This window comes from Nansenia antarctica, assembly GCF_963989245.1.
Source record: "Nansenia antarctica genome assembly, chromosome: 13".
Lineage (NCBI taxonomy): Eukaryota > Metazoa > Chordata > Actinopteri > Argentiniformes > Microstomatidae > Nansenia > Nansenia antarctica.
Genome location: NC_137683.1, coordinates 29,528,151 through 29,549,889, shown reverse-complemented (window position 1 = coordinate 29,549,889; position 21,739 = coordinate 29,528,151). Strand labels below are relative to the sequence as shown.

Genomic DNA, 21,739 nt, shown 5'->3' with positions numbered 1-21,739 from the left:
ATCCGTCCAAATGCGAAAACAAACAAGCCACTGGTCTTTGATAAAATCGCATATCTGTTTTCCTCCTTTGGTTTCTCACACTCTTTGCCTGGAGTGCTCTTATATATGTCTTCCTTACGTGTTGTCTGAAAAGGCCCACGCACCAACCAAGTTTTGCTTCCTCGGCTTTCCTTGAAATACTAAAATTACTCAAAGAATAGAAGCACTGAGTGATGACGTCAGTTAGTTAGTCATTCACAGAGCTATATCGTTACCCTCGTAGCATAATTGCCTAAGTCATGCTTCACTTGTGGTCAGCCGAGCCATCTTTGTATGTAGTGTCAAACATGCCCTATGTCAAAGAGATGACTTGGGCAGATAGTGGTTTTGGAATGTAACAAGCATTCTGATAGGCTGATGTCATAGAGGCAATAATGCCCAGTGAATCAGCAGTGTTAGGAGAGGAGAGTTAGGCAGATATCTCAATTTGGCCAGAAATGTGACTTAGGCAATTTATGCTATGAGGCTAACGATTTGGGAAAGTAGTGCCAGATATAGCGGGGAGCAATTTGTCTTTAAATAAACGTGTCTAAAGTTTGTTTGACTCAGTCGTAAAAAAAGCCGGTCAAGAGGGTTCAAAGGGTTGTATTTGACCCTGGGTGCTAACTTTAGCTTTTAGCTAACAGGCTAACTTTAGCTTTTAGCTTTTAACAGGCTAGCCACGTCACATTTCAGAGCTCTACGCTGTTTGAGATGTCATACATCACAGGCAGCACGTGGGAAACTGTTTGAAGAGCTAATAAAATAGAACGCATCTCCCAAAATACATCATACTTTGACTTGACCTTTGACCTTTTTAATGGCAATTTTCTGACTTGAATCACCGTGTACCTAACAACATCGTACAGCACCTGAATGTCATAAGCCATTATGATGTCATAAGCCATTATGATGTCATAAGCCATTTTTTTAAAAGTGTCAAAATGACTCATTTTGGGCCTGTAAGTTACTGTTACTTAAGTTGCTGTTATATGTTTCAAATGTATGTTCATTATTCAAATAATCGAAATTATATTTGAATTATATTCGCTAGCATTTTTAAAATATATTGTAGGATGTGCAATGCTGTAGGGACTATACGAACTGTTGTTACATTAGCCACCTTGTTATGTGTCGTTGAAGGATGCACATATAAACAATTTATACAACGTTAGCTATAGTAAAAAAACTTGTAGAATGTTGTTGAATGTAGTTTGATATGTCTGTGGTGGGACTGTTGTGTTGGTGCAAGAAAACTGAGTTGGAGTGCCTAACGTAGAACGGTTTAGTGTAGATGAACGGGAGCTTTCGCTTTTTGCTCGATTTCTGATTTCTGCTTCTACCTCCTGGCTCCGTGCCCTAGCGCTCTTGTCTAGAGTACAGTGTGCCCCAGCTCTCTTGTCTAGAGTACAGTGTGCGTGCTCTGCTCTGCCGCTGTGGAGACTGACTCCCTCTTCTCTTTTCTCTCTCCTCCCTTTTCTTCATTCATTCTAGTAATGGGTGGGCACCATGTTGTTTGGAGCTTTGCCAATAGAAAGAAAGAAAGAAGAAATTCATTGCAAAATAGAGAGAGAGGGAGAAGGAGAGGGAGGGAGGGAGAGAGAGAGAGAGATAGAACACAGTGCTGACCTCACATACTGCATGGAAAACCCCGGCAGTCGAGGGAATTGCTTTACAAAAGCATGCCTTAACCAAGTTCACTGACTCTGCCTCGACGATTTGTTGCTATGCACTGGGAGGGGCATGTAACAAGATCAGCAGGAGCCTGTTTCTAACTGGTGGGGCTGTGTGCTGTACCACTGCATACTAAGGCAGGGATAGCTGGTGCCCTCAACTGTGAGGGTACTATCATTGACGTGGAGCAATGAGAGAGAGAGAGAGTGAGGCATGTGTCATGTGCAGTGCAGTGCACCCTCTAGACATGACACTAGTCTGTCCTAGGGCCTTAGCCCCAATCTAGACATGACACTAGTCTGTCCTAGGGCCTTAGCCCCAATCTAAACATGACACTAGTCTGTCGTAGGGCCTTAGCCCCAACCCATCTAGACAGGACACTAGTCTGTCCTAGGGCCTTAGCCCCAATCTAAACATGACACTAGTCTGTCGTAGGGCCTTAGCCCCAACCCATCTAGACAGGACACTAGTCTGTCCTAGGGCCTTAGCCCCAATCTAAACAGGACACTAGTCAGTCGTAGGGCCTTAGCCCCAACCCATCTAGACAGGACACTAGTCTGTCCTAGGGCCTTAGCCCCAACCCAATCTAGACTGGACCCTAGTCTGTCCTAGGGTCTTAGCCCCAATCTAGACTGGACCCTAGTCTGTCCTCGGTTCTTAGCCCCAGTCCATCTCATTGGAGCTGTGCAGGTCTTGCCAAAAGTACCCTTGGGTGAACCTCTCTCAGCCAGCATTTCACCTACTTTACTGTGTGATGTCAGACGCCCCAGGGGGGGGGGGTTCTGTTCCACTGGCCTAGTTCAGGGTGCCTTTTAACACTTTTTCAACTGCTGCAATATTAATAATAATAAGATGAATATTAACATAGACATACGAGGTCGTTGACCTCTCCTAAGCCACTGTTATAAAGGCTGAGGTGTCTGAAGATATTGCGATGTTTCAATTGTAAACAACGTGTCAATCTCTGTATCGTGTCAATACTGTATACCTTTCTGTGGTGACATGCTATTCTGAGTTGGTGCATTAAGCAAAGACCACTAGGACATTAGCCATTGGATGTAATCCTGGTGGAATGAGTTGTTTGTTTAAGGCTAAAATGTTAAATGTTAACTAACGGTATTTGTGGTTAGTGCCCTGTTGTGTTTGCAATGGGCACTAGGCAATGGGTCAACTCTCTTTGTAATAGTCGTGTTGTTTTATACCACTCGTGTTTCATGTCGTTACAAAAACAACAAACAAAATACAAACATGTTGTAAAGCCACTATGTCAAAAAATAAATGTGCCTTTTGAAAAAGCCTGTTTTCAGCTTGTCTGTTTTCTGTGAGAGACTCAGAGCAGTGGGGGTGGGGAGGGAAATGAGTCATCTGTTTCCAATCGGACACATTACCGTATTTTCCGGACTATAAGTCGCACCCGAGTATAAGTCGCAGCAGGCCAAAAATGGGTCACGAAGAGGAAAAAAACACATATAAGTCGCACTGGACTATAAGTCGCATGGTTCAAGGGAACGGGCTTGGCGGAATCAGCGGGGAAAGAAGACCCTGTTGAGCTTGACTCTAGTCTGGCACTGTGAAGAGACATGAGAGGATTTGTAAGCCCAGGAAGGACATAATTCACATTAAAACTTCTTCTGAAAGGTTAGAAATACTTAAATTATCGAGTGTAAAGCCAGGGCTAGCTAGCGCGTTGCTACAAAATGGCGTCGCGGGAGCAAGCAAACAGGATGGAACAGCCTCTGAAAGGTAATAAATGACTTTAATATCGTGTATAACGTTCATAATAGCGTGTATAACGTTCATAATATAGTGCTTAATGTCCACATTGTCGAGTGTAACGACTATTTATCGTGTATAAGGCCATGACAAAGATAGCTTGGTGAAAAAACGGAAGTAGTTAGGATGAAGGGCGGCCTACAAACAATGCAACATTGAACAGCCTCTGAAAGGTAATAAATGACTTTAATATCGTGTATAACGTTCATAATATCGTGTATAAGGTCCATAATATCATGTTTAATGTCCACATTGTCGTGTTTAATGTCCACATTGTCGAGTATAATGGCTATTCTATCGCGTATGTGGCGCTAGCGGAAGTAGCAAAATAGCCTCGCGGGGGTAATTTAGCAACATAGAACAGTCTCTGGAAGGAATAAATGACTTTAATATCGTTTATAACATCCATAACATTGTGTATAAGGTCCATAACATCATGTTTAATGTCCACATTGTCGTGTTTAATGTCCACATTGTCAAGTATAATGGCTATTCTATCGTGTATGAGGCGCTAGCGGAAGTTACTCCTTGGTTCATGTCAGTCAGAGATTACCGTATGTCAGTTCATGTCAGTCAGAGATTATGAATTATTGATATATAAGTCGCACCTGACTATAAGTCGCAGGACCAGCCAAAGTATGAAAAAAAACGCGACTTATAGTCCGGAAAATACGGTAATCCTCGCCTCCAAGGCTTCTCCGTTCTCCCTTCTCCCTTCCCTCTCTCCACGCCCTAGGCCTAGTTCCATTATAGACTCTAGCCCCTTTACCTAGCTCCTACCCATTCAATGTTTATAGATCTGCCAAGGATAGATAATAGGAATACAATACAGCAGGGCTCCAATTACTGTCTAGTTTGTCCAGGCCTGTAAAAACATCAAAGTGCAAAGTGGTGTTAGCCAGGTAATGAGGCCTGGAATAGAACCAAGCCCTGCAGTAGAGGGACTCTGACAGGAAAAAGGGTGGGACCACCACAACAGTAATTATCTCATCAGTTCCCCCTACTGGAGGTAGGTGGAAGTACAGGGTTAAACAAGTTCAACTTCTAAAACCTCTGCTGCCTGAGTTGAGCCCGAGTTGCCACCACCAAAAGCATCTTAATATAATAACTCAAACAGTTAATTAAGTGATGATAGTTAGTAATTCACCTCCAGTCAGAGATTAATGAGCCTAAGAACAAACAAAGCAACAAGGAGCGACTGCAAATGTGTATCACTCCCACTGTGTTCAGGATAGGAAATTTCATCACTCTTGACTTTCAACATCCAAGCTTGTGATCCAACATGAACACACATTATTAAGAAACACCAATTCGGTTTGTATCCAATTTATTCAACAAACAGAATCGATCCTAGTACAATATTTACAATTGTATGATGCATGATACAAAAAAGTGTTCTTGAAAAACAGAAGATGTGGCTGTCTGTCACGTCATTAAAGAAATAATGTAAACAGAACTCTTAAGAATCCTAAAAAATAGTCTTTTGGAGGTCTGTAGTGTCTCTTTAGGTCCTCTGTTGATATCATCCTCCTGCATCCAAATCCTTTCTCAGGAGTCTGTCCGTCTCTCTCTCTCTCTCATACTCCTCCTCTCCTTTCCAAGGCAGCAGGCGGTGGCTCCCTCTCTCCGTCCCTCCTCTCCCTCTCTCCGTCCCTCCTCTCCTCTCGTACCATCCTGATCAGACAGCGGCTGGCTAGCTGCAGGTCCCACTGGTTCTTGTACAGGATCCTGTGGCAGTCCTCGCGGGAGCACAGGCTCAGAGAGTACAGCTGCTCCAACTGAGAGAAGGAGAGAGAGAGAAGGAGAGGAATGACCACACCATTGGATGTACAGGACTCCCAGGGAAAGGGGTGGAGTTAAAGAAGGGTGGAATAATACGATCATTTGAGCACTTCTAAATGGCACTCTACAATACAGTATATATTAACTCCTCAAAAAAGTTCAGAAACGTTATTTCGGTCGATTATTTCTCCCCTTTAATAATACCAATTGGTATTGTATTTTATATGGTTGGAAAGCCTGATTAGTCACCTTTACAACGAGGTACAACCTTCAAGGATCATGCATTCGTGGAATGAGCAACACAGCTAAACGTGTGGGTAGCGGCCCAAAGAAATGTTCTTCACAATAAAAAAACATTAAGCGCTATCATAAATTGTACAAATTGCAACGCCCCCCTTTAATACATTTGAGCATCATTTCAAATATCATTGATCAACTGCATTCTGCACTGGTGATCAGTGGGCCTGTGCTGTATGTATTCATCACACAAATAATCTACTGTTTATCTTAATTAACTAATTACTGACCTTGAGCTGTTGCTGCGCCCTGATTGGGTTCCACTCGTTGCGACGGAGTGCATTCCGAACCTCCTCATTGGTCACTCCGTGCACCGCCTCCATGACCTGACCAATCAGAACAAATCACCTCAGCATAACATCACATGCATCAAGTTAACACTAGAACAGCCGTGCCTTTTTTACCTACTATAAGAGCCCCTCTTTACAATTGGAATCTGCTTCTTACACACAACGACCACTAGTTGGCCGCCTTGTAAATTAGCCTGCCTCCTACACAGAAAAACTGCAAAATAGCTTTATACTAGCTTATCCTGATGTGATTTTGAAAATGTAAGGATACTGGGTGGTAGAACGCACATATCTATGAAAAGTCATGAAAGGAGGGCCCTGAAATTTGATCGAGTGCAAAGATATAACATTTTCTTTTGCTCAGGGTAAAATGACCCCACCCATGGCTGTTCTAGTGTGAATTCAAAACCGTTATCAAACCTTTTGCTACGACATACCTGGGCTACGATGGCTTCCCTGGTGTTCTGCACCTGAGGCGGGTACCTCTCCCTCTCTCTGTCCCTCTCCCTCTCCCTCTCGTTCTCCCGATCCCTCTCTTTGTCCGCCCCCCCGTGGTCGTCCAGGCGGGGGGTAGAGCGTGCCAGCTGGGCCATCTTAGACAGGTTGCCCCCCCCCGCCTGCGTCTGCTGAGGAGGCTGAGTCGTCTGGGGGGGGAACTGGAGCATCTGCTGTTGTTGCTGCGGCGGCGGCTGTGGATGCGGAGGCCAGGAGGGTAAGCCTGGGGCTGGATTTACCGCGGGCCTCTGGTTGCGCATCATCAACTGGGCCTTGAGACGCTTGAGGTTGGGCGGGGGCGGCCGCGGCGGGGGGACGATGCTGGCCTCGCTGAACCGGCGGGTGTCCTGTGTCACCACGCTCCGGGCCACCATGGCGCTGGGGACGGCGGCGGGTCTGTGGGGGTCCCCCCCCGCCACCCTGCCCCCTACGATGGTCTGGCCCCGGGCCCGCGGACCGCTCAGGACCGACTCCAGGCTGTGAGAGATGCCTGGGGAGACAGAGGAAAACGGGTGGTCTAGATGTTTGTCCCACCAGAAAGTATAGAACACACCATATATTCACAGAAGTCAAGGTGGTTGTCACATACAAATGGACTGCACTTATATAGCGGCCTTATTCCAAAGCGCTTTACAACGGCCTCTCATTCACCCATTCACACGGCAAGCTGCCATGCAAGCTGCCATGCACTTCGACATGTGGTCAGCTGGGGCTCGAACCGCCGATCTACCAACCTTGCGATCATTAGATGCCGGCTCTACCTCCCACGCCGCAGCCGCCCTCAGCATACAATATTAAACTTGTGACCCTTCGTGTCTCTCAAGCACTAGCACTCTAAAGGGCTGTTCACCCTGCAGTTTCTTAGCCTAGAGCGATCCTAGCTGGCTCTCGGTTCACACACGCATTTGGTAACCCTGTATTTAACGCTACCTCTAGGCTATAGTCACGTTTGTGTACCGAAGCCCTAGGTTAACTGAAATAACTATACCAACATGCCAACCATTCTAGCCATGGAAGTTGCTAGTGCACTGATGGGACAGATATCAACTAATTATAGACAAGAGGAAACACACTGGGCGAAAATAAGGACAATGTGTTGGATATTTGAACCTTTTATCTTGTATCTTGTAACATCTAGTCAACTGTTAGCAGCGAACCAACAAATAGCTAGCTCCAGAGGAAATGCCATGGTAACAGTACAGCTATGTGACTGGATAATAGCATTCCGTTGCAGTTAAACCTAACCCAGTTTAACTCTGGCTAGCTTGGGAGATTTGGGCTGGACTAAAGTCTTAAGAAAGTGCAAGTGTGAACAGGCCTTATATAATTGAGTATAATTAACCATTATGAAAGGAGAAGCCGTGGAATATCGTGGATATTGGCACAGATAGCGGGGTGGTTAGGCACAACGCTTTTATTCAATGGTTACCACAGTACCACAGTTGTTTATTGGTTGCTAAGCAACGGTAATGTCACCGTAACTGTATACCGTAATGTAACTTCGATAACGGTACTTATTATTTAATTATTGATTGTTGCTGACTGCTGTTGTTAAATGTGGAGATCCCAAGATCCCAAAGCATTCCACTGTGTCAACTACAACTGTGTGTGATATATGTGACAAACACAACGTATCAGTCATGTCATTAATAAATCAACTGGTAAATTGGACTGTTTACGGTCCTCTGTTAAGGTCTTACCTGACATTTTCTGTAAGTTGGAGCCCTCCTTCTCCCTCTCTCTGTTGGCTGGGCCGCCCCTCCAGTTCCCACTGCTGGAGAGGTCAGAATCCACAGGTAAACACACAAAGTAGTGAAGCAATATGACATACTATACAATGTACACAGACCAGAGGCCAAAAGGTCAGAATGCAGTCACGATATATAGCCATGGGTTGAGATGGGTATACCTCAGGCAGTTTATACTACAGCATTGTGGGAGAGTATTGAAAATAATATTTTATATATTATATATATATATATATATAAATATGTGCAAGCTGGTTAAGTAGTTGTTTCCTAGTGTTGATGAATGCAGTTCCTGTCTGGTGCCCCTCTGTGACTCATAACCAAGGTCACACTCTGGACCTCTTCATCACCAAATACCCAGAGGTATTTCAAATGTTGTTGTAACTGACATTGCCCTATCTGACCATTTTTGTATATTCTTTGACGTATCTACTTTCCCTGTTATTCAAACTCTCTCGGAAACTATTACCAAACGACATATCAATGAAAACACCAATGCATTGTTCATTTCCCTAGCCCCCCCCCCCAAAAAAAACAACAACTTCTATGTCAACCTCAGTAAATGACCTTCTATCTACACGATTTCAACGTAAAAATCACAAAAACCATTGACGATATTGCACCCATTAGGTCCAAATGTATCTCTGGTAAGGAAAAAGCTCCCTGAAAAAAATCCCTTTAAAAAAAACAGCAGACAAAAACATGACAAGTTGCTGAAACTGAAATAATTCAACTGAATTTCAAAATCTCAACTGACTCTTCCAGGCGCTCCGGGGTCCCCCAGCTGCGGTCGGGGTGTGTGTCCCCGTGTCCCACGTGCTGCAGGCTGCCCCGCAGGGGGCCGGAGATGAGGCTGGTGCCAGGGACAGGGACAGGGACGGGGACAGGGACAGGGACAGGGACAGGGACAGGGACGGGCCCGTGGCTGGTGGGGGCGGGGAGGGAGGACGCGGCCACGGTCGGGGGGAACCAGCCCACTCTGAAGGTCCTCTGGTTCTGGCCCTTCCACTCACACAGCTCCATGCTACAGGGGAGAGGAGGAGTCACGTTAGAGCTTCCCTACGTTGGTTCTACTGAATTAACACTAGAACTAGAACACTAGAACTAGAACTTCCCTACGTTGGTTTTTACTGAATTAAGGAGAGTCCTCCTATCACAGTCATTATTGTAGTTATCCTTGTTTGTCTCTGGAACTTTTTATAACATCGTTAACCTCGTAGCATAATTGCCTAAGTCATATTTTGGCCAAATGTAGATATCTGCCTAACTCTACTCTCCTAACACTGCTGATTCACTGGGCGTTATTGCCTCTATGACATCAGCCTATCAGAATGCTTGTTACATTCCAAAATCACTATCTGCCCAAGTCATCTCTTTGACATAGGCATGTTTGACACTACATACAAAGATGGCTCGGCTGACCACAAGTGAAGCATGACTTAGGCAATTATGCTACGAGGCTAACGATATGTTTCATTGATCAATATTTAGACACACAAAGATCCAACCGAGGACAGGTGCAGGTGGTGAGAGAGTTTCTACGTGCTAACCCAATCAACATCTCTCCATACTGTTCTCTATTCATACAAAGTGCTGTTAAGTGTTAGCTTAAGTCTCTAGAGTAACAGCTTGATAACCACAGATATAATCGGTGCCCTAAATCTTTTATCTCTAGCCTCAGATTTCACAGAACTATACTACCGTGACTAAGATTTGGATTATACCTGACCCCCCCCCCCTCCTCTGGAATTACCACAAGGGGGCAAGAATGTGCAGTTCTACTCAGAGACTCACCCTCACTCTCCACTTTTAAATCCCACCTCAAAACCTACCTGTTCTCCCATGCCTACAACCTCCCCTACCCCTAACCATCTCCCCTACCTGCTACCCTCCCCCCCCCCCCCCTCCCCCTTGACATTGCTGTGTTAATTGTTCCCTGTGCCTGTTTGTTAACTCTGTGTTCTATGTGCTCATGTTATCTGTTGCTTGTTGTTTCTGTGTTTCTGTTTTTGTCAGCGTCTTTGAGCCCCGGAAAAGCGCTATATAAACACAATGAGCTATTATTATTAGTAGTAGTAGTTCCAAGAGCTCATTGAAGGAACAGAAACCTTGCTTCCTATCTGTTGTTTTTCCCATTTTTCCTCCCATCTCTCTCTCTCTCTCTCTCTTCTCTCTCTCTCTCTCTCTCTCTCTCTCTCTCTCTCTCTCTCTCTCTCTCTCTCTCTCTCTCTCTCTCTCTCTCTCTCTCTCTCTCTCTCTCTCTCTCTCTCTCTCTCTCTCTCTCTCTCTCTCTCTCTCTCTCTCTCTCTCTCTCTCTCTCTCTCTCTCTCTCTCTCTCTCTCTCTCTCTCTCTCTCTCTCTCTCTCTCTCTCTCTCTCTCTCTCTCTCTCTCTCTCTCTCTCTCTCTCTCTCTCTCTCTCTCTCTCTCTCTCTCTCTCTCTCTCTCTCTCTCTCTCTCTCTCTCTCTCTCTCTCTCTCTCTCTCTCTCTCTCTCTCTCTCTCTCTCACCCGTGGTCTATGACGGTCACCAGGTCGTTGGCCAGTAGGTTGAGTTTCCGAGGCTCGTTGAAGTCCCTCACAGCCCGCAGCTCCATGGGCTGAGCCTGGAGACAGAGAGAAGAGAGAGAAGAGAGAGAAGAGGAGGAGACAGAGAGAAGAGAAGAGAGGGATCACAGGTGACGTTGTTGAACAAACAGGAAAAACAGGTAACAGCAGCTTCCAGCTCTATTTCACTGTGGTAAATGGGAAACGGACTGCACTTATATAGCGCCTTTATCCAAAGCGCTTTACACCGGCCTCTCATTCACACCAATGGCGAGGTAGGCAAGCTACCATGCAAGACGCCGGCCGGCCCCGCTCACTGGGAACAATTTGTAACTGAGTAACTGCTTCTGTTACGTACGTCGGCCACCAGGGTGATGAGCTGGGCGAAGGTGGGCCGGTCGGTGGGGTAGCAGGTCCAGCACTTCCTCATGACGGAGTAGATCTCCTGGGGGCAGTCCGGGGGTCTCTCCAGGCGCTCGCCGTCACGCTCCACCCGCGCCAGGATCTGAAACAGAACACAGGTCCAGAGATGTGGCGGGTATGATATGATATGAAAGCTTTATTTCGAACATGTGAAAAAAATTAAATTGTGAAAATTTTTAAATTTGACAAAATCAAAAAGAAAATAGTTATAACAACAAAAAACTAAGAACAAGGAAAAAAACACTATTAACTTAACATGTCCGAAAAGGAGTAGGAAGAAGCATAAGCTTATTTAATCCTACCCTTCTCCAATACTCTAATTAATAATCTACAGTTAACTTCAATATTAATATAATATTTTTAAAAATTAAATCAAATTTATTGACGTATTTACATACGGTAGATTAGATTAGATTATTAGATTTATTGTCCCCAGGGGGAAATTCATTTTCACACCACTGTACAGTATACATATATACATACAACACTGTATAACACAGACAACAACAGACAGTACTACACATGACAGATACACAAGTCACACAAGTACACACACTCAGCGAGGTCTGTTATTTAAGGCAACAAGAATGGCTGCGGGGATCAGGCTTTTGCCAAAACCTACGCCCGGATGTCAGTGGGGCGAGGTACAGATGCAGGGTATAATTAAATGACAGAAGTGTCTATTGTGGGAGTCATAAAGCTGATGAACTAGTGTGAGTGATGGATTAAGCTATAGTATGTGTAGTATGTGCGCACGCACGCAGGCACGCACACACACGCACGCACGCACGCACGCACGCACGCACGCACGCACGCACACACACACACACACACACACACACACACACACACACACACACTAAATCACAATTAAAACAGTAGCCAGTCAGCTTGTCTAACATTGATTTCCCACTGTTGTTGGTGGTTACACATATTGATTCATTGGTTTAACATTTTTAATGTTTATTTTCAATCTGTAGAAAAACTCGACTCTGGTGGGACTCGAACCCACAACCTTTGAATCACTTCACTGATGCTCGCCTAGAAGTCCAATGCGCTATCCATTGCGCCACAGAGCCACCTGTTACACAGGGCCAGAACAAGGCCTGAAAGCAGCCAAACTTCCATTTAACTAAATGCCCTATAAAACAACAACAACAACAACAACCGTTGGGCTCTTTCAAGAAGTAACTGAAGACTTTGATTTGCCTTTGCTTTTAATAAGCCTTATTTTATTCTATAATTTTGGACATTTTGGGCCCCGTAATATGTTGAGCCGGACCTGTACGCACATGTGCACACACATGTACACGTACACGCACACGTACACACATGCGCACACACACACACACACCTGTCTTCCAGACAGGCCCAGCCAGGGCTCCTCACAGTAGGTGAACATCTCCCACAGCGTGACGCCGAACATCCACACGTCTGAGGAGTGGGAGAAGGTCCCCACACGCAGGCTCTCTGGAGCGCACCTGGAGGGAGGGGGGGGGGGGGAGGAGGGAGGGAGGGATGGAGGAGAGAGGGAGGAGAGGAAGGAGAGAGGGAGGAGAGGGAGGAGGGAGGGAGGGATGGAGGAGAGAGGGAGGAGAGGAAGGAGAGAGGGAGGGGAGGAAGGAGAGAGCGTTGTGTTACTACAGTCTAACTGATTCGTAGAGTTTAAATAACATTTGAGGTCCGTCTCTATGTGACAGCAGCTGATAAACCTCTCCTCCTTAGGGCTGCGTTAGTAAATTCGCTCTGATGAGAGCACACTGACTGGGTTCAACGTCATAAAGGGACCAAGTCATTTGATTGGTACAACAAGGCATTCCATGAGTGCTGATCAAGATTTCCAGAGTGAATTTACGACGAACGCAGCAGCCTTAGCCTCCCTCCTCTCCCTCCCTCCTCTCCCTCCTCTCCATCCCTCCTCTCCCTCCCTCCTCTCCCTCCCCTCCATCCCTCCTCCCCCTCCCTCCCCTCCCCTCCCCTCCCTCCTCTCCCTCCTCTCCCTCCCTCCCTCCTTCCTCTCCCTCCCCTCCTCTCCCTCTCCTCCCCCTCCTCTCCCCTCCCTCCCTCCTCACCAGGCGAAGGGGATGCGTCTGTGAGCGGTCATGACGTAGTGGTCCGTCTCCTGGCTCAGGCCCCTCATCAGGCCGAAGTCCCCGATCTTGACCATCTCGCGGTGGGCCAGCATCACGTTGCGGGCGGCCAGGTCCCGGTGGATGAACCGGCGGCCCTCCAGGTACTCCATGCCCACCGCGATCTGCGAGGCGAACAGCCACAGGCGGGACAGCGGGTACTCGTACTGCCGCGAGCGCAGGGTGTCGTACAGGGAGCCCAGAGGGGCCAGCTCTGTCACCTGGGGAGGGGGAGGGGGGTGGGGAGGAGGAGGGAGGGGGGGGGAGGGGGGAGGGAGGGAGGGAGGGAGGAAGGAGGAGGGAGAGGGAGGAAGGAGGGAGGGAAGGAGGGGGGAGGGAAGAGGGAGGAAGAGATTTTTATATCTATATCTATTAAAAGATGAAAATTACAAAGTTAGTTAACGTTAGAGATTCTACTGTCAACATCACTAAAGTTAGCAACAGAAAGCTAGCTAACGTTAGCCAACGTCAACATTAATGTTAACACGAAAAACTTTGTGTCATTGCTATGAAATGAACGGTCCATTCTACCCCAACTAACTCTATACTATATGACCCAGGCATAAACCCCCCCACCCCCACCAAGAAGTGCAGTGATAGCAGTTAGGAATAACTATCTTCCCAGAGAGGAGAACCTCGGGGGGTCTCACCATCTTGAGGGGCTGCGTGAGGACCACCCCGTACAGGCGGATGATGTTGGGGTGGTCCAGGGACTGCATGGTGGTCGCCTCCTGGAGGAAGTCCGTCAGCGTGTCCGTCTGTCTGGACAGGCTGGTCCTCAGAGACTTCACCGCCACGGGCAGCTGTCAGGGGAGGGAGGAAGAGAGGAAGAGAGAGGGAGGAAGAGAGGAAGAGAGAGGGAGGAAGGGAGGAAGAGAGGAAGAGAGAGGGAGGAATGGCAGAGTGAGACAAAGAGATGTATGGAGGTGGTAAGGTGCACTGATTGACATGGATGGGTGTGGTTTATCCACTGTCTGCTGGATAATAATAATAATAATATGAACTTTTATTTGTACAGCACTTTTCCTGCAAATGTTGCAGCTCAAACTGCTCCAATCATTATATAATCATCATTTAATTATGTAGTCATTTAAAGGCAATATTAAAAAGATGGGTTTTTAGTCTTGACTTGAACATATTTGCATCCCTAATGTAAACTGGCAGTGCATTCCACAATCTGGGTGCATAACATGAGAATGCAGCCTCACCAGATCTCTTCTTTTGTACATGTGGTACACAGAGAAAACCAGCGTCAGAAGACCTGAGAGCTCTATTGGGCTGATATGCTAGCAGAAGACCTGAGAGCTCTATTTGGCTGATATGCTAGCAAAAGGTATTTCAGATATTCTGGTGCTATGCCAGTGAGAGCTTTATAAACAAGCAGAAGGATCTTGAAATCTATTCTGGATCCCTCATGCAGGCAGCATTCAGACCTTTGCTCACGGCGCCGAGCTCAGACACTCACCACTCTCCCGGTGGGCGTCTGCCACTCCGCCCTCTTCACCACCCCGAAGGACCCGGAGCCCAGCTTCTCCCCCAGCGTCAGCTCGCTGTCCTGGATGAGGCAGGTGAGGGAGCGCCCCCCCGTCTCCTGGCCCTGCCCCCCCCCCACCCCCCCGCTGCTCCAGGGGTCACCCCCCTCCGGACCGCGCCCAGTGAAGACCTGAGAAGCAGACGGATGAATATGACGGGTTAGATTTCCTATGGTGATATGGACAAAACCTTTTACATTCAGAAATTGACTCACAGTCATTTAAATGTTACTTTGCACACATCTCCCATTGACAAAAGTCTGAGTGGTACATTAGTATCACATATACAGTTGCAAGAAAAAGTAGCTCTTGGAGAAGTCATTAGCCTAGGGGTTCACATACTTTTTCCACCCCCCACCCTGAATGTTTACATGGTGTGTTCAATAAAAACATGAAAACATATCATTGTTTGTGTGGTATTAGTTTAAGTAGACTGTGTTTGTCTATTGTTGTGACTTAGATGAAGATCAGAACACATTTTATGACCACTTTATGCAGAAATCCAAAGGGTTCACATACTTCTTCTTGCAACTGTATATAATATTTAGACATTCCAGTCAGTCTTGAGACAGAGTCATTCTAGAGGGAGGTAAGAGGTGCTTGACTCACCTTGGCCATCCATGACCGCGGTCGCGTGTTGGTTTTGTAGCGTTTCAAAGCGTCCCATAATCTTCTCTGTGCTGTAGAGGAATAAACAGAAGCATTCGGTTGAGAGGATGAGGCCATGAAGCATATTCACAACAACAAAAAACTACTGAGACATGGGTGTGTGTGAGACAGGGGTGATATGGGATATGTTGTGATGGAGGTGTTTAAACACTGAGAGGGACTTTCCCAGCTCCAGACCCCCCACCACCCCCCCAGGGCCTTAACTGTCTGTATCTATACGTCACACCTGCGAGCGATTGGTTGTGACAATGTGCCACGACCAGGCTGACACACACACACACACACACACCCACACACACACACACACACACACACACACCCTCACACACACACACACACACACACGCACAGGTGGTTGTGACACAGAGCGTTACGGACTGATTAGGACCGACCAATCACGTCACGCGATGGAACGAGGAAAAGAAGAATAACTTCCTGTCCACACTGTTCTCACATGACCACCAGGGTCTGAACGTGTTTTGATTTATATCCTCCTACATTGGATTTCCTAATCCTGGCCCAAGACCTAACCCTAACCCTGTGTATGCTGGCTCACTGTCAAATACTAAACATTACGTACACACTAGGGGAGGCTGGTGAGGTAGATATCGGAGGACGGGCTCATTGTGATGTCATTGTGCATGGAATGGAATGAGGAATGGTGTCAAACACTGTGTAAAAGTGTTACAATGTCCTCCGAATTCTACCTCCACCAGGTAGAACACTTTTTGTTTTTGTTCAGTTACTTTTTCTGAATGGGGCAGTCCCACTAATATTTTTCATTTTATTGGACAGATGTAGTGAAGACAGACAGGAAAGTAAGGAGAAGAAGGGAGAGAGAGGGCATGTCAGCAGGGCATGGGGGGCCGGATTCGAACCCATGCCGACATGGGCATAATGTGTACACTGTAGACCGCGGTGCTAGACCACTGGACCACCCCAGGCCACTTATTTTTTCTTTTTAAATGATTGGAAACAAAGTTGTATCCAGTTATGGAATTATATTGATCACTACTGTGGCTGATGTGATGTGGGTTTGTTTGCTACTAAATTAGTTAACTAGCCAACTCAGTAACATGGACATTTCACAACCAGGAGCCAGGGATCTTGTTTTCCTGACCTTGCGATCATTAGATGCCGGCTCTACTTCCTGAGCCACAGCCACCCAAAATTCGACTCTGGTGGGACTCGAACCCACAACCTTTGAATCACTAACGCTCGCCTAGAAGTCCAATGCGCTATCCATTGCGCCACAGAGCCACCTGTGCCATGTGCAATGTACAGGTACCCAAAAACAGGTAGTCAAATTCTTTGGCTTAGGGTGACACATCTTTTCGAGGTTACATTCTTACCGTTGCTTAGCAACCGATAAACAACTGTTCAGCAGCGGATGAACACATTTAAAACAATAAAACATAGTTCCAATAAAATACATTAATTAAAAGTTTGTCTTGTCTTTCTTTTGTGACATATTGATAGATAAATGTATGTGTAACCGTTGTATAAAAGCGTTATGGAACGAGAAGCCGTGGTATATCGTGGATATCGGCACAGCTAGGGGGTGTAACAGTCTAACCACCCCGCTAGCTGTGCCGATATCCACGATATACCACGGCTTCTCGTTCCATAACGCTTAAGTAACCCGTTAACTCTGCCTAAACATGGAGGAGGTGGAGGAGATGGAGGAATCACTAACAGTCTGAGTGGTGGACTAACTGACCTGGTTTGCTGATGCCGACCTGTTCGAGGTCGGCCTCCTTGACGTAGGAGAAGTGCTCTATGCGGGTGATGTTCAGGCCGTCCCTCACGCGCAGGTAGAACCTCTCCAGCTGGACCTCCGCCAGGAGGTGGTACAACCACTGTGTGTCCTGGTCCATCAGCATGGCCCGGTCAGGACACACCGCACTGAGGGCAGAGGGCAGAGGTCAAAGGTCAGGGTCAGACACCACAATGCTTTCATCCTTAAATATCAGTTCGTTTGAAGGGTAGGAGAGAGAAAAGGAGGAGGAGAAATAATTGAAATTGGTTTATTAGGAATAACCCCTTGAGAAATGCTTTCGTTTTCGAGGTGGGTCCTATGCATAACAATAACATAACAGGACAATTAGACACATTTAACAACAATAAGAGAAAAAAGTTAAAATAAACTAGAACTAAAACTAAAATAACAACAGGACAATATTGAACCACCCAGAACATGACAAGCAAAGTAACAAAACAGACCAAAAAAAGAACTGTAGGACTATTGGGACACAGACATTGTCTTTGTATCAAAAATGTAAAAAAAAAAAAAAAAAAAAAAAAGAGCTCATTATTAGGCTACAGAATCTGAACAATTAAACCAAGCGAGTGCACAATTCCATCAAAACACCAAAGCAACAACAATTAGATACGCATGATAGATTCAGATATGCATGATAGATTTGAGAGTTCACCCGTGGTGTTTCTCAGTGGACGGACATCAGAGAAAGCCTGAAGAAAATGCAAGCAGAGTCGCCCGTGCCTGTGCTACTGTATGTGACGCTCTCACATGCCTCTACTGGTCGTCATGGACACCTAACAAAGTCAACAGTAAATCCCTTTAGCTCATGTGCTGTCTAGCATTGACAGGAGGGCAAAAGGTGAGAGCTTTCAGTAGCACGCAAACACTTAGGCCTAACTGATCCATTTACATTTTTGGCATTTAGCAGACGCCTTATTCCAAAGCGACTTTACAACAAACACATTTGACTATGTAAGTGAATCATCTATCCACCAGTCACAGCAGGAAAAAGTAATCTATTGCTCAGGCCAGGGGCCATTGGCAGTCGTCGTGAGAGAAGAAGGATTCTTTTTTGTTTGTTGATCCAATAAAAACACATGAAAGACCTATTGAGAGAAGAAGCTCAAAGTGAGTTACAGTGTCAGCTTAAACAAGTTTTTGGGTGGAATAATATCCCCCTTGACAGCGTGGAACATTGACATTTACATGTTTGGCATTTAGCAGACACCTTATTCCAAAGCGACTTACAATCGATACATTTGACTAAGCAAGTGAATCATCAATCCACCAGTCGTAGCAGGAAGAGTAATCTAGCTCAGGCCAGGGGCCGTTGGCAGTCGTCATGATAGAAGAAGAAGATATACAGTATATACTGTATATATATTTATTTTTATAGACACTGGAGAGACAGTACAAGGGGGGCAGTAGAAGTCTTAGGAGGCATAGTATAGGAGGAGGCAAGTGTCTCAGGAGACCCAGTATAGGGGAGAGGCAGGTGTCTCAGGAGACGCAGTGCTGGGGGGTATACAGCATTCAGGGCTGAAGAATCATACAACTATAATAACTGACACTGACTGTTTCAATGAACCAGACAAAGACATGCTATCTTGTAATAAATGGTTGGGGGGTGTTCTACCAGTCTAACCAGATCTGTTTCACTGAGCAATTATGTAACCGCAAGGGGAATAAAAAAACATACAACGCAGCAATATCAACAAACATGCATTGGTGTAGGCCTATGTATTGCTCAATGGCACTCTGTGGTGATATTGTATCACTTTTACTTAAGCCTACAAGGCACCCAGGATCAATGTTTTGCAATTCACAATTCCAGAGATCCATGAGTCTAAATAACTTAGCGTATGCACTGGTCTGTGACCTTCCATTTCAGATTAGATTAGATTAGACTAGATTCAACCTTTTTGTCATTGCACAGAGTACAACGAAACGTATGTTTTGCTCTAGGCACAGGGTCATCCATAGTCAGCGCCCCTGGAACTGGTGCAATTAGAGGATTAAGTGCCTTGCTCAAGGGCACAACGGCAGTGGTACTAGGCACCTTAGATAAAATGCCAGCAACCCTCCACCCGTCACCAGGTCACATGCAGCTCCCTCTTGTGGCTTGGGGGATCGAACCGACGACCTTCCGGGTTGCTAGCCAGCCTCTCTAACCTCTAGGCTACCGCCACCCCCCCCCTCCCTCCCTTCAGGCAATTGCAGCCATAAAATAAGCACTCAATACTGTGTTATCAACAGGAGCAGAGGAGGGAGTGGAGAGGCCTTCTAACATTCCTATGTCAACAAGCCTGGGAAAACTCGCTAGCAACTAGCAAGCATTTAACAGTCATACAACATAGGCCTACATTTTATTATGTATTAACATGATTCCCAGTAAATAGGTGCAGCATATTACACGTGATGGTACTATTCCATCTTCCTTTGATTCACTTGTTCTCACACAGAGAAAGACATACACAGACAGACTTAAACACAAGAAGAGGCTAGCCTGGGCAAGAACTAAATTATGTCCAAATCTATTCCCTAGGACTACTCCCAAGTCCACACCCAAACACATCACACGAGACGAACACTACGGACCAACGCTGCAGTAAAGACAAGAGCACACTGGGGTCATTTTCTCATGCTTTTGCTTTGAGGTCATTTTTTTTGCTTTATGTACACATGTAGGCTATGAATCTTTAACCCACTCAGCTGCTGAATCATCTATAGAGGACACTATAACTAGCTTGTGGTGAGGAGATGTAGGCTAGTATTCATTCAATGTTGTTGAACGGTCACCTATTAAGGTTGAAGGTGGGGAACCACTATGTAGGCTAGTAATGTCACTCATTTATTAATATTATTATTATTATTATTATTTTCCTAGCTGGCCAGAGAGCCTGAGAGAGGCTTTGTTGACACCTCAGACCACCTTCTTCTTTTGGGTGCGTGCATGCAGGGTTGCCAGATGGGATTGACCATTTCCAGCCTAACCACAGTCTAAAAAACAGCTAAATCCACCCAAAACCACCAGCCCAAAACCTATTATTGTCAGAAAGTCTCAAAGCTAATTACTATTGGGCAGGTGCCCATCTCTTGCCCCTAAACTGTATGTCTGTTGCCAATGATGTTTGTGAAAAAAACAACAACCCTGCACATTGTATGTAGCTACTAGGGTGTGTGTTTTAACTTAACTGACATTTTGATACCGCCTAAATGCTATTTATCCAGCCCAGTCCACTGTGATCAAAAGTAGCCCATTCGGCCGTAACCCGCCTCATCTGGCAACCCTTCATGCATGATCAAATGCAGATCAACTAATGGAGCAGGAAACCGTTGGACACATGATCCCCGCCAAGCAAAACACCAACAAAGACAACACTCACCACCTGCCACACACTTACACTGGGTAATGGAGGTGTCAGGGTTACAGAGACAGAGTTAGACAAAGGCAAGCATCTCAATCACACAGTAAACTTCTGTCTTCTGCTGTTTGCAGGCTGGCTGCACAAACTTCATGATCTGACTCACAAACACAACCTCCTCCTGTACTGTCTGTCTGTCACCTGTGTGGTATATCAGTCAACATAGCATAGGTGTGTCTTAAACAATCTGTAACTATGTGACGTTAAGAAATTCTTTCAGGTTAATAGACGTCATTGTTACAGTACTGTAACACACCAATCTGTGGACCGGTATTTGCTCAACATTTCTTCTATTCATACTGAGAAGCTTTTGAGTCACAAAGTTGGAGGGTTGGAGTTGGAGCTAGGGTTAGTAGTGTTAGGGCTAGGGCTATGAATGTACAGTAACACCACTCCATGAAAGAAACTACTGTATTCATCTCTGGGCCTTCTTCTTGAATCTTTTTTAAATTTTATTATTATGATTAATTAATCCTTTATGTAACCAGGGTTGTCATATTGAGACAGTAGCCTCTTTTTCAAATGAGCCCTGGCCAAGAAAGCAGCACTTAATTAAAAAGACACCAGATACAGTATAAAAACATACAATATAACAACAAAAACTGTTTCTTCAACAAAGGAGGCGCTGACAGCCACATCAAACACAGGACTCATCTGTGCTCCCAACTATATGACAATGTGTCATAACAAGTGTAAACATGAATATTACAATACAACTCTAAGTATTTTGTGGCATAGGTACTAGGCTAACCTTTAACTCAGAGACACGCAATTATGAATCAAAGGTTAGGTCGAGACTTTAAAAAACAACAAACAGCTTAAGACTGTCTTGTATAGACAGGTTTGGATGGCCCCCAGGGGCCTCTCTCTGTGTCTCTGTGTCCTGTTGATGTTGTTGTACACCTGTTGTTTGTTACCTGTTTCTTATTTTCTTTTTTTTTCTCTCAAATATTTTTATTATTTTTCTTGAGATTAGGACAATACAACATCCAACAGGAAAGACAGACACACATTAATACCCACATCACAATCTGGGCAAAACAAACAAAAAAACACAGAAAAACCAAATAAAACAAAAACAGCAACAAAACCAAACAGCAACAGACAAAACAAAACCAAACAGAACAAAAAACAAAAACACAAAAAATAAAAATAAAAGAAAGCAACAGATAAACAAA

General features: G+C 45.5%; 2 protein-coding genes across 2 annotated transcripts in view; one reads left to right on the top strand and one right to left on the bottom strand.

The window, feature by feature from the left end:
- Window positions 1-2,971, top strand: part of LOC308169146 (phospholipid scramblase 2-like) — a 19,203-nt gene extending 16,232 nt beyond the window's left edge. Inside the window, exon 8 of the mRNA XM_080543796.1 lies at window positions 1-2,971. This exon is cut by the window's left edge and continues 323 nt beyond it. The gene's annotated coding sequence lies outside the window, so the exon portion shown is untranslated.
- Window positions 2,972-5,042: 2,071 nt separating this feature from the next.
- Window positions 5,043-17,924, bottom strand: tnk1 (tyrosine kinase, non-receptor, 1; the record flags this gene model as incomplete). Its single annotated transcript, XM_080544184.1, has 14 exons — window positions 5,043-5,243; window positions 5,775-5,870; window positions 6,272-6,819; window positions 8,030-8,103; window positions 8,835-9,101; window positions 10,586-10,680; window positions 10,980-11,126; window positions 12,399-12,525; window positions 13,117-13,394; window positions 13,824-13,976; window positions 14,639-14,836; window positions 15,315-15,385; window positions 17,095-17,279; window positions 17,905-17,924. 14 exons carry the CDS (start codon window positions 17,922-17,924, stop codon window positions 5,043-5,045), a joined length of 2,460 nt encoding a protein of 819 aa, XP_080400310.1.
- Between the last annotated feature and the right edge of the window lie 3,815 nt (window positions 17,925-21,739).